General features: G+C 36.9%; 1 protein-coding gene across 2 annotated transcripts; it reads left to right on the top strand.

Moving 5' to 3' along the window:
* The first annotated feature begins 2813 nt into the window (after window positions 1-2813).
* On the top strand, window positions 2814-17972 carry PCYT1B (phosphate cytidylyltransferase 1B, choline). Of its 2 annotated transcripts, none has more exons than XM_053457335.1 (8): window positions 2814-3107; window positions 9592-9691; window positions 12982-13098; window positions 13814-13965; window positions 14169-14247; window positions 14662-14804; window positions 15486-15674; window positions 16762-17972. In XM_053457335.1, exons 1-8 carry the CDS (start codon window positions 2991-2993, stop codon window positions 16969-16971), a joined length of 1107 nt encoding a protein of 368 aa, XP_053313310.1. In that variant the 5' UTR covers window positions 2814-2990; the 3' UTR covers window positions 16972-17972. The 2 variants fall into 2 exon arrangements, with proteins under 2 accessions (XP_053313310.1, XP_053313309.1); XM_053457334.1 differs by having other exon boundaries at window positions 16759-17972.
* The last annotated feature ends 909 nt before the right edge of the window (window positions 17973-18881 follow it).

Raw genomic sequence — 18881 nt, 5'->3', positions numbered from 1 at the left:
TGGATGTTTCACAATGTATCAACACACAAAGCACACTTACTTATCATGGTGAAGCCAATAAAACAAATACAAAAACAAATCAAAGGAAATACACATACACTATCCTTATTGAGAATCTGTGGGGCATCCTTATTTAATGCCAAGCGCGTGTACATGAATTCCTGGCCCCAGACCTACAACTGACCTCAGAAACGTCAAATCAGTCTAAGCCTTGCTGAAGAAAACATGCGTTTGTATAAAAGGAGAACAAGTGACAGCCAGGTCTCCCCTCTGACAACTGGGGCCAACATCTAATGCCCAAATATTATGACACAGAGGAATCCCCATGATGTGGCAGGGAATCGTGGGCTCTCCTGCCACAGTAACTCATTGAGTGATTGCACATTGAGCAATTAGTGCATGTGTAGGTATGGTGCAGTCCTGCGACAGAGCTGTACAGGGCACTGTAGTTGCACCAGTGGCCCTGGGGTCATAAAAGAACCCAAAGAGAATCCCTATACATTGTGCACTGCTCTGTGACAAAATAAAAACAAACAAAAAAATGTCTGTAAAAATCCTCTCATCCCTATAGTATTTTTAAAAAATATATATATATATTGTTATATGTTATATTTGCTCGATTATAAGACAAAGTTTTTTTCAGAGCAAATGCTCTGAAAAATACCCCTCATCTTATAATCAAGGTCGTCTTATAATCAGACCTCAAATAGAGGTCTGACTATGAGACTACGATCCAGATCCCCCGCAGCGCTGCAGGGGACCTGGATCCTCCTGGCTGGTAACCTCCGCTGCTGCCGGCACCTCCACCGGGGCTTCTGTCACCGAGCGCCAGGGAAAGTGCCAGCAGTAGCGGAGGTTGTCTACGAGCATCACGCAGACCGTCCCTGACCTTCCTGCAGCGCTGCGGGGAATTCTCCTCTCTAGCAGCCGGCGAACATCTGCGTGATGGACACAGACAACCCCCGCTGCTGCTGGCACTTCCGCCGGGGCTATTATGACGGAGCACCTGTGTCACATGACCTTCCGGTGCCTCCACCCACTGCCCCACTAGATACCAGGGAGTCAGAAGCACTGGTAAGTTGGGGGGGGGTGTTATATGGGGGCATAAGGCTTTTCTGGAGGCAGAGTGCCCCATGATATGCCTTTTAACCCCCTTTATGCCACTTCGCCTCCAGAAATGCCTTTTAACCCCCTATATGCCACTCTGCCTCATGATATGACTTTTAACCCCTATATGACACTCTGGGTATGAGGTATTTCTGAAGGCAGAGTGGCATATAGGGGGTTAAAAGGCATATCATGGGGCAAAGTGGCATATAGGAGGGTATAAGGCATTTCTGGAGGCAGAGTGGCATATAGGGGGTTAAAAGGCATATCATGGGGCAAAGTGGCATATAGGAGGGTATAAGGCATTTCTGGAGGCAGAGTGGCATATAGGGGGTTAAAAGGCATATCAAAGTGGATTGACTACTTTTTAGAAAAACACATAGGGTAATATGAATTGCTATACGATTAACTAAATCAGAGGGATATTACTGAACATTTCTGAGCAAGAAATAAAAAGCACACATACAAAGAATGAGTGAAAACTGGAAAAACAACCACCATTTTTTTGTGATAATATGGCCTCCTAAAAAGTGTCAAAATGACCCTAGCAAAATACCGAGTGTTAAATGTTTTATTTTTTGGTATTTTTTACCTGTTGGCTCTAATGGTGTGTAATTTATGTACGTGTAAAACTTTTATTTGAGTGCATGCTTTAAATGAAGAAAAGGGGCATTATGGTTGAACAGAGACATAGTAAAAACATGAAAATTGCTGCTGTCCTGTAGTGTAGAAAAGCTGTGGTCCTTATATACTTGGAAAAGACCTCGTTGTGAGGTCGAAACGTTGTTTTTTTTTTCTTCCTCTAATAAACCTGCCTGACGCTGGAACCCTTGAGTGCCTGGAGCCTTATTTTTCTTATATAAAATTTTGACATTTAGCAAAAAGTACTACTTAGCGTCCACTAAATAGATTGGTACATTTACTCTGTGCTTCATGGGTCCCACAAGCAACGTCGTCACCCTTAAATGACCAATGCATATGAAAGTACTTCGTTAGTACTCTCATATGAATCAGTTGAAACTGAAAAAAAACTGTACTTACCTTAAAAGAAGCTGCAGCTTTCCACCTTGTCTATGTCCTGATGTTTAGGGACACTGATTGGCTCCTTGAAGCAGCCAATCAGTGACAGGAAAGCGAATGGAGGTTTCATTAAACCACTGCTCAAAATTCTCAAAGAGCCAAAACTGGAGCTGACTTTAGGTATAGCACAATCCAGCGCTATGTATATCACAATCCGGTAGGTATATCACAGTGTTTCCAGCTATGCGCATCTGCAGAGAAAATAGCCAGGGTGGGCACAGAGGCCGAGGCATATGGCGGCATTCGGCAGTCTCTTCTAATGCATTTGCAAGGGGGACATCACAGAAATTGAAAGGGACCTCTCATCTGCCATATGTGCTAAGGTACTTAGGATGGCCAGTGTCCATTTAAGTACAGACATTCTTCACAGAACACAGCAAGTTTTCTAAAGTAATGTTATCTGTATAAACTTTAACTATTTTGTGATCTAGGTTTCCCTGTAAACCAGTGCCCATAATTAACCCCTTATTGTAATGAGAACTGACCCCAGCATCTGTATGCTTTACTTGTAAGCATCCTGCTGAAAGGCAGCATCATTGACTGTAAACTGTGATGGGAAGACACTGACCAATCAGAAGGCGCGATGCAAACGAAGCCCGTGAGTTCTGTAATACATGCTTTACTGCTGCTTGGTTGTTATAGTGATAAGCCCAGGCCCTGAGTACCATAGCTTTTGCATTAGAAGATAGAAACAACCTTCTTTTTTTATCTCAAGGGATAAAGAGAAGGAAAGGAGGAGAGAAAAAAAGCATCAGGCTGAAATCCCGAGAGGAGTTGTGTAGACCGAAGAGCCTTTCCTGGCCATGCCAGTTCTCAGCATTGATGCTGAGTCAGAAATAGGTATCCCAAAATCCCTTTGTGGCGAGCTTCCCTTAAACACCATGGAGGAATTAGAGCACACTTGCCCTCAGCCTCGCTTGGTGAGTAGAGATAAATGTTACATGAGACGGAAAGAATTTAAAGGAAGCTGTGCATGTAATATCATCGTGTAAACAGTCCATCTGCTGAATGCTTCATACGGTATCCGCAGCCAGGGAACGTGCATTAAAAAGCAGCAGCAGCAGCGTCCAGGGTGTTGTGATCCAGGACTGCTTACACTTTGTGCTGTTTCCATAATATTATGTTCTAATACATGTTATTGATACAATGTATAGAATCATGTTTGATGCAATACTCTACTAGGAGGTGGGAAACTGGATGCCTGGCTGAGACTCTATTGGCTAGCTTAGAATCATGGGAGTTGTAGTCCCCTGCAGCTGTGTTGTCTATTGTGTTATTAATATAAGTTATTGTATAGGGCATACTCCATATGGGGTAGACGGTGAGATCACATTGGGAGAAGCCAAAATGCTGCTTCGGAGTGAAGTGCAATGAAAGCTGTGCTGCTTCCATCCTCCTTAAAGAAAATGTATAGGAGGTTATATACATTGTTGCACCCTTTTTCAGGATGTAAAGGGTTCCAGTGGCTCCAACAGGAAGGGCTAAATAATCTGAGCTTCTAGCATCTCTAAAAATATAATATGTTTTATTAAGGTCTAAATCATAATGCATTTTTACATTAGTGTGTCATTGTGATATATATATATATATATATATATATATATATATATATATATATATATTGCAATAATAACAGCATCCATATGTTCTGCAGTCATACTTTATTCTAGGCTGAAGTCATCTGACATAAGAAACAAGGTTGAAAAGCCCTGTTACCATGGCAACAAAAGAAGCCATGTTTGAGGAGATAATAAAATGACAAACCTGCTTGGTTTCCTCGGCTTAAACTAAAGTTGTTTAGATGGAATGTTACCTTATGACTATATAGTGTGCATTGTACCTGCATCTATTGTCACAAATCAAATTATACTTCCTGATGAGTTACATTGTGTAACATCTAATTGTAGTTTGTTTATGGACAGCATGAAGTCTCATTTAGTGTTGTCAGAGGACACATTTCATGAACAATAGAAACCTGTTTTTTTTTATTAAAGGTACTGTTCAACCTGGTTCACTTTTATGACTAAATGTAGCATTAGAAACCAAATCAAATAAATATATATAATACGGTATATAATAATTATATAATAGACAATACATTTTATAGCAAAAAAAAAAAAAAAACATAATCCATACCAGAATAATTATTTATGTAAAGGTATGCATCATTCACAATTTCTTCAGGGAATGCTTAATTTTCATGTGACACAAAAGCAGGCACATGTACTGGTAGGTTCTTGCTATAGAGAGGAAATAATAAAATGACAGATCTGCTAAGGGTTATTTCCTTAAGTTGCTAAAGTGTTCATGTTTTGTGGGACAGCACATTTTACTCCACATGAAAGGTGTTGAAGGGTGGTTCATCAGCCTGTGGGACTAAATAGGGGAGAAATTACATTAACACAATAATATAATAATATATCATATATAATAATATAATGACCTTGAAAAAATCATCAACATGACAGTTCCATCACACGTTTCTAGCACCGTCTATGGCGTGTATCATGATCTGGCTTTGGCGGACTCACTTATGGCCCTCTTAAGAAATACTTCAATGCCTTGTTGGAAGTTATTCAAAGGTAATAGCCATGTGAGTGTGTGCCTGGGAGCCAGCGTTCACAGTAACTACATCCATAATGTGTGGTTGGTTATGTGCAAGGGAAAAAGGTGATTTATAATGTAAAGTGATTTAATGGGCATTTAAGTAACCCGAAATACACACACACCACAGAAAGAAGCAACCCAATTAGCTAGCAATGGGGATGCTTCCAAAATGCATGTGATACAGAGTAGCACTGTGTTTTCTGCAAAAAGGGTGTTCTGATGAGCCTTTGATAATCTAATCACTATTACGATAAAGAAACTCATCCTATGTTTAGTTTATGATATGATGGCGTAATATAAATCAAATTAGTAAATAATAATGATAATAATAATAATCCACGAGCCCGGCATTTATATTTGCTTTGGAATTTCCCCTGTAGTCATGCACGTGGTGAATTGGTAAAGCTTATTCTTCAGTTACAAATTACAGTATTAGGAGGCTGAAAGGTTACTAGTGCAAGCTAGAGGCCACGATAGACCAGAAAATCAAAATAAAGAACATACTGTAAGTGTTACATTATCTTCCCCCTTACTGTGGATCTGCCACTTTTTTTAAAATCCTATGTCCACAAAATCTGTATACGTATATCATTAGGTGTATATATATATATATATATATATATATATATAATCTTGAGCAAAGGTATCTTAACTTCTTGTTCTTAGGATCTGCATTACGGTACTACTCTTGTTAATTTGTTTAGGCAGCTTTTCTAGGGGTGGCCCCCAGGAGAAGTGAAGGAACTCCAGGACAGGATATTGATCAGATAATGCTGATTTTGCCACAGGCTGCTGCTTATCATAAAGTTTTAACCTAGATCTTCCCTAAACAATCACACAAAAAAAGCACAAGCTATGTGTGGTTTAATAAGTGAATTTACTATACTAGAAGCAATAACAAGGGTATTTTGCATTTAATAATGAGGGTTTAGGCAGTCATTAATAAAATTAAGCATTAAGTACATGGGAGCCCCGCAACAATGAGATGGTCCTGGCAAATATGATAATTAGCACTTCTTGTATTCTCTAAAGTACATCTGGACTTGAGTTGGCATTACTTGCTGAACAAAGTCTGTGGAGGTCCTTTATACCTAGCGCTACCCCCAACAACTGGAATTTGAGAAGAACATATCTGGGATGTGTTCCTGCTGAGATGAGCCACGGATATGGACATGATTAACACGTTTTATAAATGCTTTGAGTCATCTGCAAAAACTTGAGACTGAAGTAAGCTTGTTTTAGAAAACCAAGGGGCAATGGAAATAATGCTAAATGCAATTATATTGCTAATGTTATACTTATGGGACATAATTAGGTTTATTCACTAACAGGAGAGTTGTCAGGAGAGATTGCAGGAGTTGTAGTTTTAACACCTTGACTTCACCATACATTATAAATGACCACCCCCAGTGAGCTTCTGCTGCAACAAGAACTTGGCTGGCCATGTATAGTGTAAATCAGTGAGATTTCTCCAAAGTCTCTTCACTTTCAATTATACATTATCCAGGGCCAGCTCAGCCCTTAATGCTTAAGAAATTTGCCAATGTTGTAATGAATAGTGAAATAAGATTGTTAAAACCACAGCTTCCCTGCACTGTCTTGGGACAACGCTCCATCTAGTGAATAAACCTCAACAGATAATCTTTATATAAAAAATATATAAAGATATATAGATAAAGAAGCCCTTCTTATAATCTAAACAGATTCCATGTTCAAATAATTTTGACCCTTCTTGTTATGCCAAGATATGCACGTTGTGTAAAACCTTTGTCATGCCACAAAAATGATTTTGCTTGAGGTCTCCATATCTGTTTACATATAGATACATGTGTGAATGTGTGTATGTATGCGTATATATATATATATATATACATATATATATATACCGTATATATATATATATATATATATATAGTTTTTATTTAAAGCATTTGGTACATTTTAAAGTATATTTAGAGAGGTATATGCCTTTTCATGTGGCTGTGACTATGTCTTTCTCTGAGGGCTAATAACACATGGGACATGATGGGACGTCATTGTGTGTTTGTGTTATAGATGTAGATCTTTCCTAACTGTATGATGACCCCACCTATCAAATGCTGTTGAGTGGACTTTCACTTTGTAAATTATACCTACTTAAACCCTGCAGATAAATCTTCTCTTGAAATAGAAAAGTGCCCGAAAATAACGGTCAAACCATTTACTCTGTTTGAAAACAAATGTTGAAACCCAGGCCTATTTTCTTTCAATAATCTCCTAGGGCATATCCTCTGCCTGGGCAGGAACTGATTACCAGCTGCAGGCCCCAAACCATATTTATTATTAGTTTAAGTTCTCCACCTTCTTCTTTATCCCAGCGTGAACTGGACTACATGATACATAGTGCAACTTGACCTTGCTTGGAGATAAAGACACGGTTTGAGGCCCATTCAAAAAGAAAGAGGATTAAAGTACAGTCATTATATAATAAAACAATTCTAGCCGTATCATCAGGTGTTCCTCTGAGTACCATGGGAAGAGAGGTACTGTGGATTTTGAAGATAAAGCAAGTGTAACATACTTCATGTACTGAATTTGTATGTACATTGTTCCCGCATGTTTATAGAGTTCCCATATAACGAAAGGCTATTTTCTGTTCATATTGTTATCGTTTCTTAAATATAAAAATATATATCATTGGGTTTTTAAAAAAAAGAAACCATCAAGGTATTTTTTTTCATAACTACCAGCCATTTATGTTCAGAAAAAAAATATAAAGCCCTGCAGGTCTGTGTGCTAGAATATGGCTAATTTGAGTTTCTTGGATGATTTTGTATAGAGTGGTAATGTGTTTAATATCAGACATGTGGTTTGAGCTTTTTATGAAGCACCTATTTCATACTTATATTAGTGTTACTAAAACAAAGGAAGAAAAATAAGAAATAAAAACAAAATTAACATAACATAACCAGAAACATGTCCACACGCTAACATAACCACACACAAACTTTTACTTACATTCCAAGACACCCACATTAACAAACTGAAAGATACATGTTCATATATTAGTCTACTCAGACACTTTCACTAAAATACACACACAGACATACCTCGACATAAACACATGTTCACACACTAACATGATGGAGAATGCCGCTGTCCATCTTGGATCCGCCATGTTCCCGGGGCCTAGAGTTTTCAGGAGAAGAACGGGGTTTGGCTGCAGGGGAGCGTTGAAGTAGGTGGAGCGGGTTGTCCAGCAGGGTTATGTAGCATGCATTACATGACCATGCAGTGGCAGAGAGGCATTGGCAGAGTAAGACTAAGTGAGAAGTGGCTATAAGAAAATAGCAAAAGCATTAAAAACGCTGATTTCCACCATCAGGGCAATAATTAAGTCCAAGTCAACTTGGACATAAAAATGTTATGAATCAACATGGAAGAAGATATGTGTCTATATTCTCTCAACACACTGAGAAGAGGATGGTTCGAATGGCCAAAAAATATCCAAGGATCACAATGATCTGGATAGATTCTGTATGGAAGAATGACCTCAGATCCCTTGCCATGTATTCTGCAATCTCATTGGGCATTATAGGCAAAGGGAGGGAGCTCAAAGTGTTGAGTAAAAGGGTGTCAAGAATTGTGGTACACATTTATTTAACATTTTTTTTCACAGATGTGTTGTTTATACACTTATCTCCTTTGAGATTAAAAGTTAAATATTCATCGAAGAATTTATATTTTTTCCAGTTACAGGGCTTTTAAATTTCCCTAACGACCACACACTTGAAATTGCATTTAATCTTTTTTTATATAACCGTTCTCTTTTTGAAACCAGAGCTTGCGCACCACTACTGAAATCGTTATATACAGATTAACAAAATCACTAGTAATGAGGTTGCTCAAAGCACTGTTAAATCTCCACTGGTTATCTTCATGACATCAGTCTTCTATGTGGATGCCTATATACTACTCTGCGAGGTGGCTCATAAAGAGACTTAAATGTAAAATCACAGTGGTCCTTATTATCACAAGTGACACAATTACACACAAACACAATACATGTACAATTGGCCCACTGTCAGAGGTACATGTCCCGAAGGACCCTACACTACGGTTTATTGGCATATCTGAATATTTTTCCATAGAACATCCATCTCCATCCATTTCTTCTGTACATCATAGGAAATCCAGCCTTCTGGTTAAGAATAGTAGTAGTAAAAAAAAGTGTCTAGTGCTAATTTTGCTTTTTCCTCTAAATTACTATTGTGTCCTTCAAGCAATTAAGCAATTGATTTTTTTATGCTTTTAGCTGCTTTAGCTACAGAATCTTAGTATGTGCAGGTAGACGATTAATTACGTTAGATTCAATACAAAACACACGTGACACACTCATAAAAACAACACATCAATTTTGAGAAGCTCCTTCAGTTTCTGTGGCTATAACATTGGGGCCTGCAAAAATATGAATAGGACAAAATTTTACTTGATTAAATATTTTTTTCTGAGAAGGGTATAGGCATTCAACAGGACAGAGAGTATGGAACAGCACCTTTAAGTTGAAGGATCCTTTTTGGATTACTTAAACTTAAGATTGATATAACAATACATTATGTAGTAATATGTTTCATAATATGGCCACCATAAGTGCTCTTTCTGAAATGTCTTCTGTCAATGTCTACCAACGTCATCAGGATTCCTCCTCCGGGATTATATGTTTCTTCAGTGATGCTTTCTGAGATTTTCCAAATATTAGGCTTGTGCTCAAACATTTCATTAACTTATTGGGAACTTATTCTTCCTTTTGTATTTTAGACTCTTACTGAACCTGCTCCATTTGCTATAGAAACAAGCTGTCCATGCAAAGCCCCACATGAAAAATTAACTATTGCTCAGGCCCATTTAGGGACACCAGGTAAGTGTGTGTATTTAGCTATATCTTGATTATCACACATTTAGTATTTCTGTAGTTAACATGTGCTTTGTCTTCTGTGATAACATCACCCTTTCATGTTTGAAACATAACATTTGAAAGTTTCATGTTTGAAACTTTGAAAAGCTTTGAAAAGCAGAACAGTTCTTCCTACAACTTTTTGAGAATCCCCATAAAGTCTACCTTCTCGTGTTACCTTTGATAGAAAAAATGAATAGCTGTATTAGTCCTTTAATGTAGATGCAAAGTAACAGAATGTTGCAGAATCTTTCAATACCTTTTTATTGGACTAACATTATTTTGCGAGTCTTCCCTTTACCAAGTAAAAAGCATTTTGAAGACCCCTGAAAGCTGGTCATTACAAAATAATGTTAGTCCAATAAAAAGGTATTTAAAGATTCTGCAGCATTCTGCTACTTTGCATCTATAAACCATGTTAACAGTTATGGCAATTTCCATCGAGATTTAGGTATGAAACCATTTTACGATGAGTCACACTACCACGTAAAACATCTCACAGAGAATTTACTGTTCTAGTATTCTAAAGTAAACACACATGACTGAAGGAAACCCACAGTGAGTAAGAACAATGAGTTTAGTTAATAACAGTTATTTAGGAAACATATGTCATATTCTTGTATGCAGAGACACTAAAAATATCGCTTCAGATTCAATCAAAATCCAAAAGGCAGGCTTGTGGTCTGTTACTTCTTATTAAAGAGTATTCAGTTGACACACTACACAAAAATGATATTCTAATACCGAGCCCCTGAAAAGTGGAGAACACTAAAGTAAGACAATTAAATAAATACATAAAAAATAAATCTTGCGATAGGTACCCATTTAACCTAGCCCCCCCACAACAAAACAAGACCAAGATGACATTGTCACCTTCTGCTGATGCTCTTCACTCTCCAGCTGTGATGACATGACTCAAGCTTGGTCTACTGTGTATTCCTCAAAATGCCGTCAAATACTACTAATTAGAGGGTAATATTTTCTAATAATCTTGGAATCATTTCATGAAATTGACCACACCCTGTGTCAATTTTTTACAAATGAAAATTAAAGTGTTTACATTTTAACATGAATAGAGGACAAGAAATATGATTAGATTTTTTTGTATAAAGATGCACAAAAACACATTATTATACCCCAATATCTCTTGGGCTTTTTTGAAAAAGATGATTGTTTTATGTGTATGCTATTAGATTATCTAAAATATTCAAATATTATATTTAAAATTTGTAAATAGAATGCTTTAGATTTTGTTAGGTTATCCTCATTTAAAATTGTGAGTTACTCAGTGAATAGAAAAATAAATGGATATCAATAAAAAGAAGAAAATAATTGAGCATACAGTGAATAAACTATATGTGGGGGTATGTATTTGCTTATGTAATGATTTATTGTTCATAAGCCTTTTCTAATGTTTAAAATATTGGGTCGAACTCAGATTTTGTTCACAAATTCCCTCCGGCTGAGAACACAGATGGCAGGAAGCAACCAGAATAGCAGACTTAAGCATTGCTCGGGTTCTCATTTGAAAAGGAATTTCTTTGTTAGGTGACAAACAAATTACAGGAATATAAAAGAAGAATTGTCCAGTCTTTGTGATAATACAAATTGTATTGTACCATGAAGATGTCCTTTCTTTACAAGGCACAGTTGATCCTGTCTGCAATTTTCTTTTCAGTGATTATGCTTCAATGGACCAATATGTTATGGCAAATCAAAATATTGTACATGGCGTATTCATCCATTTTTTTGTAAATTTGCACAAAGGCACTTACACTTCTACACTTTCTCACCTTATTTCAGTGATGTGTATATTTATGAGTGTTGTTGCCCTAGGTCTAAACCAAGACAGCACTTCCAGCTGCCTCCCATGACATGAGGGTCCTCCTCCACTTTGGCTTATATCGTTGTTGTGCATATTCCAATATGATGTCAAATCCCAGAGCTCTACCTTGATTTAGGCAGAAAGTATAATATGGAAGTAAGCACTGACCTTTACAGTGTAAATGATGCAATTTAATGGGAAATCATTGATCTATTAAACAACCTGTTGGGAGCAGCAATGCATTAGGGAGGACAATAGTTAATAGTTTATTAAAGCGACACAGGAGCTACTGCTCCTCTTTACCTAGTCTTCTGAAGCCATAAAATGTCACCCTCAACTGTTCTGCCAAAGTGCTCTATTAATCCTGAATTATAACAGTTTCTACGATATCTTGCGGATATAGATATATTATCTATTTGCAGTTATGTAAATATATAAATAATTAATATATAATAAAATAATATAATATGAATAAAGAAAAAATGTGTCGTACCAAACAGTAATTTACTCAGGAGGTAGAAACATATAAAAAAACGACAAATAAAGAAAAACCCACTGCTGTGACATGCTGGACACTGTAAACCTATAGTTGTAGCTCAATAGGTGTTAGATATAGGTGATAGCTTACTATGAAGATTGATACATATGTTGTCCTTGTTCAAGATCTTTGTTAACCCTAAATAGCTTTTTATCTTACTTATATGCGAGTCCTGCATCTGACTCTAGTATAGTAGTAAATGAGAAGTATTCAGATCAGATACACCATATTAAAAAAAAATAGACCAATGGTATTTTTAAGAAGTAAATTCATTTGAAGTCTCATGGAAAAAAAACTTTAAGACTAGTGTTGCATACAGTAGTATAATGAAGCGCCATATTTGATTTCACATTGTAGGGATAGCCTTGTTTTGGTGGACAGAATGCTGGCTACTTTGTATGGATCGCTATGTTTTTAGATGTGAATTGGAGCACTCAGAGGGACCATCTCCCTCAACAACATGTGTGTGTTACACAATTCAGTAATTTATTTACAAATATTTTTATGAAATAATGGTATAGGTTTTGCCCCACCTTTTTAGTGGCATTATATTTATATCTATATTATATGAAAAGTTTGAACTTCTCAGATTTGAGACTTGCGGCTGATATCCGCATCAGTAACGTGCAGTTATGGTTTTATTTTTGAAATGTCAAAAGATATAGAAGGAAATTAAATTCACATCTATATCCATCGTAGCACCTTCATGTATCCAAGATTATAACTGATCTTGTACGTTTAGTTTCTACATCTTGGATTAATATGTATCTGTTAGAAGCCTGTAAAACAATATGAGATGTGAATATATGATTTTTTAATATAATATTTATGAGCATATGCCCTTGAATATGCAAAATGTGAACAGTAATACCTTCTGTTTGTCTTTTCCAGCTGACCGCCCGGTCAGGGTTTATGCAGATGGCATATTTGATCTCTTCCACTCAGGTCATGCTAGAGCCCTAATGCAAGCTAAACATCTGTTTCCAAACAGCTACCTGCTAGTCGGAGGTAAAATAATGAGGAATGGTTTTATAATCTAAAACTATGAGGTTAGGGTTGTGATGTAATGTAAGGAAGCTATACTTTACTGTCTAATACAGAGGCTACTACTGTGATAGAATTTAAATATGCATAGCATAGGCATATGACTATTCAGAATTCGAGGCTTACAGCAAGAAAAACAGGCTGACCAGATAAGCCGAATGGTTCCTGTCCGCTGTCATATTGTATGTTTCTGTGATTGTAAAGAATGATAATTTGGGGACAGTAGCACAGTGGTGAGAACAGTTTTGAAACAAATTATAATCTAGTATTATATTTTGGGTTACTATAATAGTTTACCAAGGTTAATGTTTGGTTTGTTTTTTATTGAGGCTTCAAATGTTCAAATGGGCAAAAATTTTCTATCCGGGGGCAGTCATTTTATCCTAGTGGTCAAGTCCCATTCCCCTCTGGTCTGGCTTATATGGTCAAACTTGAGAATATCCACGTTAGATACACATAGGTCTAGTCTAGATACAGTATATAGCATTTTGTGTTACTTTCAGTATTTACCGATTGACCAAAAATCAGTAACTTCATGACCTCTTCATACAGAAAACTAGTGCCAACATTTTTTCGATAAACTATTTAAGTATTGGCATTTTCATAACACCACATGTTCTAGCTTGTATGTTAGTATTATATATAAACACAATGTTATTTTTCTAAATGTGTGTGTCAGTTTGCAGTGATGAGCTAACCCACAAGTATAAAGGATTCACAGTAATGAACGAAACTGAAAGATATGAGGCACTTCGTCACTGTCGTTACGTGGATGAAGTCATCACCGATGCCCCATGGACACTAACTCCAGAGTTCTTAGAAAAGCATAAGGTAGAGCTACATCTGCCATCCAGTTTCTGAAACATTGATGTCATTATGTGAAAATGTGATCTTGTTTTTGTGGCTTTGTAGGAATTGCTAAATTTGCCAAAATTCCGTAAATTTGCAATTTGTACGAATCCGAATACACAAGTCTACCTAGGATTTTCATATAAAGAAATATTATATTTGACATTTCCTCCATCCATTCGCAGATTGATTTTGTAGCTCATGACGATATCCCTTATTCTTCTGCTGGTTCAGATGATGTATATAAGCACATAAAGGAGGCAGGTAAGTATTTGGTTCTTTGATAAGTGTTCCCACTGTGATAAATCAAATCCTTGTACAACCCTTGATATAAAATAGTTCTAGCATATATTTTCTAGCCTGGGAGCTCACAGAAAATATGAAACTTTGCAACTCCCTAAAATCACTATATTATCAATGCCTACTTACCTTGCATGAATGACTAATTTACCTCTTCATCACAATATCAGTGAATTTCCAACAAACTAACACTTTAGTAAGTACACCCCAAAAAGTATAGCGCAAGCCAAATGCATAGGCAATGATGGGCAAATAAGCTGTTTTTGTCTGAACAAGTCATGTTATCTTTTGCTTTATGTTCTGAAGAAAGTTTTTCAGTTCAGCCTGCAGCCGCTATAATGGATATGTTGAAGTGCTTTATTTTCCTTCCCATTATAGGCATGTTTGTACCTACACAAAGGACAGAAGGTATCTCTACTTCTGATATAATCACTAGAATTGTACGTGATTATGATGTTTATGCGAGGCGCAACCTTGAGAGGGGATACACTGCAAAAGAGCTAAATGTTAGTTATATAAATGTAAGTATAAAGACTACTGTTTGAGTGACTTCATTTAAGTCCCCTTTTTAAGCTCAGTGTTTAAGTTGTTTCTCAGTTTTTTTTATATATCTATTTATATAGCTGAGGAATAAGTAATATTGAAATTATGGTTTAATAACTTTTGCAATGGTTTTGCCTGGTCAGTTAATCAGTTTATAGATTATCAGGAAAACATAGATCGATCAGATACCAAAAATATAATTGACACATTTGGGAACCCCCTGGGTACTGCAGATGACTCCTGTCCTCCAGGGTATGTACCATATTCTTGGTGGGGATTAACACTCAAACCGTAAACCCAGTTCTGATGTGTTTGTCAACTTGACTCCACCACCCATATGGAGGAGAGATGAGGAGCTCCTGATCAGTCAGCGTGGGTAGTCAGCCTGGGTCAGCCAAGGGAGAACATAGAGATTTAACTCACTGGACCCCTATGGACGCTGAGTGTTGGGACATACCATCTCCAAGCCCTTCATGGAGGACCACACAGGAGGGCAAGGAGTTACAGGATACTGGATTTGAATTATACAGCCCTGCTGTAGAGGTGCAACACAGATGCAAATGTTATTTATTTATATTTAATAGATGAGAATGGCCTCTAGAATAAAACAAAATCATTACAGATATTATTTTTTTTACATTTCTTTGTTTTTAAACCAGGAGAAAAAATATAGATTTCAAAATCAAGTAGACAAAATGAAAGAAAAAGTGAAAAACGTAGAAGAAAAATCAAAAGAGTTTGTTTATAAAGTAGAAGAAAAGAGTCATGATCTAATTCAGAAGTGGGAGGAAAAATCAAGAGAGTTTATTGGAAATTTCCTGGAGTTATTTGGACCTGATGGTGCCTGGGTAAGTATTAGATTTAATTTTACCATTAATCCGTTGATTAGTCCAGTCGTCAGGACAAGAACATTGGTTGCTATGGTGATAAGACCTCTGCTTATCATCGCTTAAACATAACCCTCAATATTTGGCTACAGCCGGTGCTCTGTGCTTGATTCTTGGAACAACATTTCGAGGAAGGCATACAGCAGTGCCGAGCCACTAACTCAGGGTATAATGATAACAGTCCCAGCATGTTATGTATGTAGGAGAATCTTTTGTTTGCATTGTAATGGTAATGGCAATGGCAATGGTGTGTCTGCACTTTGTTAAGAATATGGGCTGCTCTTGGACTATTGAATGTAGGCAGTCAACCTCTGATAGGTGCACATTTAATACCATTGGACCCCCTCTACACTTCTATACCCATTGCCCTAGCATTAGCAAAAATATGCTTGCATTAAAATAATATGTACCCTAAATAGTGCTTCTTAAGCAACCCCATTTATAGACAACACAGAGTCGTGTGAAAGAGAAAGTGCACCCTCTTTGAATTCTATGGTTTTACATATCAGGACATAATAACAATCATCTGTTCCTTGGCAGGTCTAAAACTTATGTAACTACAACCTCAGATGAACAACAACACGTGACATATTACATATGTCATGATTTATTCAACAAAATGGAGAAGCCATGCGTGAAAATCTAAGTACATCCCTTACTGCTTCCATAGGAATAAACATGCTAAGTAGTAGACAGGTGCTGCTAATCAAATGGCATTTGACTAATTGATCATCAGCAAGTGTGACCAGGAAAGACATCAGCAATGATCTTAGAGAAGCAATTGTTGCTGCCCATCAATCTGGTAAGGGTTATAAGGCCTTTTCCAAACATTTTTTGTAGAATAAATCATGACATGGTGTAATATGTCAAGTATTGTTGTTCATCTGTGGTTGTAGTTACTTAGGTTTTAGACCTGCTAAGGAACAAATGACTGTTCTTATCTTCTGAATTCAAAGAGGGTGTACTTTATTTTTCACACGGCTGTATATTACCCTACCACATGCCCAATGATTAAGATGGATTAACAGGATGCATTTTCTTCTAGAAGCAGATGTTTCAGGAGCGGAGTGGACGGATGCTTCAAGCTCTATCACCAAGACAAAGCCCTACCAGCAGTCCCACTCGAGAACGCTCTCCATCACGTTCACCATCTCCCACTATGCCTTGGGTGATTAACAAGTTGTCCCCTCCTTCATCTCCCAAGGGTGCTTCAGCCTCCATCAGTAGTTTGAGTGAAGGGGACGAGGATGAAAAGTAATTTATAATGTAAAAGTAAAATAATATATATGTATAACTAAGAAATAGGCAAGACTTTCCTTAAGGAGATGGACCAACCTGTAATACTTTGTTGGGCCTTTAGAGTAAAGGGATTGAATATGATTTTTAAAAAAGATAAAAAGTGAAATGAGGTTTAATGCAGAACAGTTTCAGGAATGTCTGTAAGAAAGCAAAATAAATCAGTTTTTCTCAGGGGGCTTTAGAAGTAAGTTGAAGCGATGCTCCCAGAGTCAAGCACTTAACTAGAATGATTAGCATGGTTATTCTGATCCATGCTAATTAAAGTACAAGCTGGTTATATAACAACTAGAACGATGAAGTGTGAAGTATATACCCTTGGGTATACTAATGACATGGGTCTGTAACTACTCAAACATGGTGCTTCAGTGCACACAAAATTAATCCATTTTAGCTAGGGCAAAATTTTCAAATTCAAGCCACTATATGATCAAACAGTGAAGAGAGCACTTTACCCAAAAACATTGACAGAAATGTTTCATCTACTGCTTTACTTGCACCTGCTTGCTAGGCTATGACTATTTCTGATTTAGAATCAATAGAAAATTGCTAAATGTTCTAATTTATTTATTTTATTTATATTTCTTGTTGCACTGATTGTATTGTACCCTCTAAATTACTGGTGCTACTGATGGCAATTGGAACAGAACTCTATTGTATGCCTATTGTTTTTTTTTATAGTTTTTAGTTTATATGGTGCAGGGTACATTTGCAGACCTATGATTCAGTCGTACTGTACTGTAGACCTCTAAATGCCTCAATTAAATGGGGTGGGAATGCATTGGCACTTGTGGAGCTCTGTATATGTCAGGTTTTCTTATTCGCTGTGTGAAATCTAAATAATTTCAAATTAGAATACTAAGTAACGTAAGAATGTGCATGTATTCACATCTCAAGAGATTTGTTTTCTGTTTCTTAACTGTAAATAAACACCTGAGTAAAGAGGTGGAAGCATGAATGTTAGAGATGAGCTAGAAAGAAACACTCCTTTCCAGCCATTCAAATCTTCAATAATTAAATATTTCAAAGTTACTTCATATTCAACTGTTAGATTGTTAGAGGGATAACCAATAAACTTGTTTAGAGACTTAAGTACATAATCTAAGGGATCTATCATAAATATTTGGTATAATTATATTTACATTTGAATATATAATTTACAAAAAATATAGAAACTGAAAATGATCTTATCACTCTAAAGTCAACTCTAAATGTTAGCAAACAGTTAAACTATATATACACTGGCTTATATGTTCCACTACTGGCATTGATCTACATGCATATCATGAAGATCGCTCTTCTTTTCAGGCTGCAGAAACTGGTGGAAACATGAAGTCCATCACTGATCCTGATAACTGATAGTTATGTGTAGCTAGCAGTATATAACTCCTGAACCTATCAGGGAAAGGGGTCTTCAAGGATAACAAGATGGTGTTATTAAGGTCAGTAAGTTGGCGGTTTTGTAGGCACACGCTTATGTGTTGGTCTGGTCACTAGATACCTGCTGAAGTCTTGAAACGATAGCTTGACACATGTTAATGTTTAGGCTGGTCACTTAGTACATGATGATGATTTGACAGTACCTACATGCTAATATTCTAGTCTGATCACTACGTACGTGCTAATGTGTAGATCCAATACTGCATTAGCAACAGGGACTTTGATGGCATTGTATTCTAAATACCTAGACATTGCAGCTATAACAGCTTCCACTCTTCTGGGAGGGCCTTCCACAAGATTTTGGGGTATTTCTATGGAAATTATATACCATTCCAGACATGGTTGGATTAGTTTGGTGTAGAAGAACGTGATAGGCCCACACAGAGCCATGACCTCAACCCCATCGAACACATTTGGGATGAACTGGAATGG

This window comes from Spea bombifrons, chromosome 2, assembly GCF_027358695.1.
Source record: "Spea bombifrons isolate aSpeBom1 chromosome 2, aSpeBom1.2.pri, whole genome shotgun sequence".
Classification (NCBI taxonomy): domain Eukaryota; kingdom Metazoa; phylum Chordata; class Amphibia; order Anura; family Pelobatidae; genus Spea; species Spea bombifrons.
Note: the sequence above shows the minus strand (reverse complement) of the source record. Positions and strands in the feature narration are given on the sequence as shown.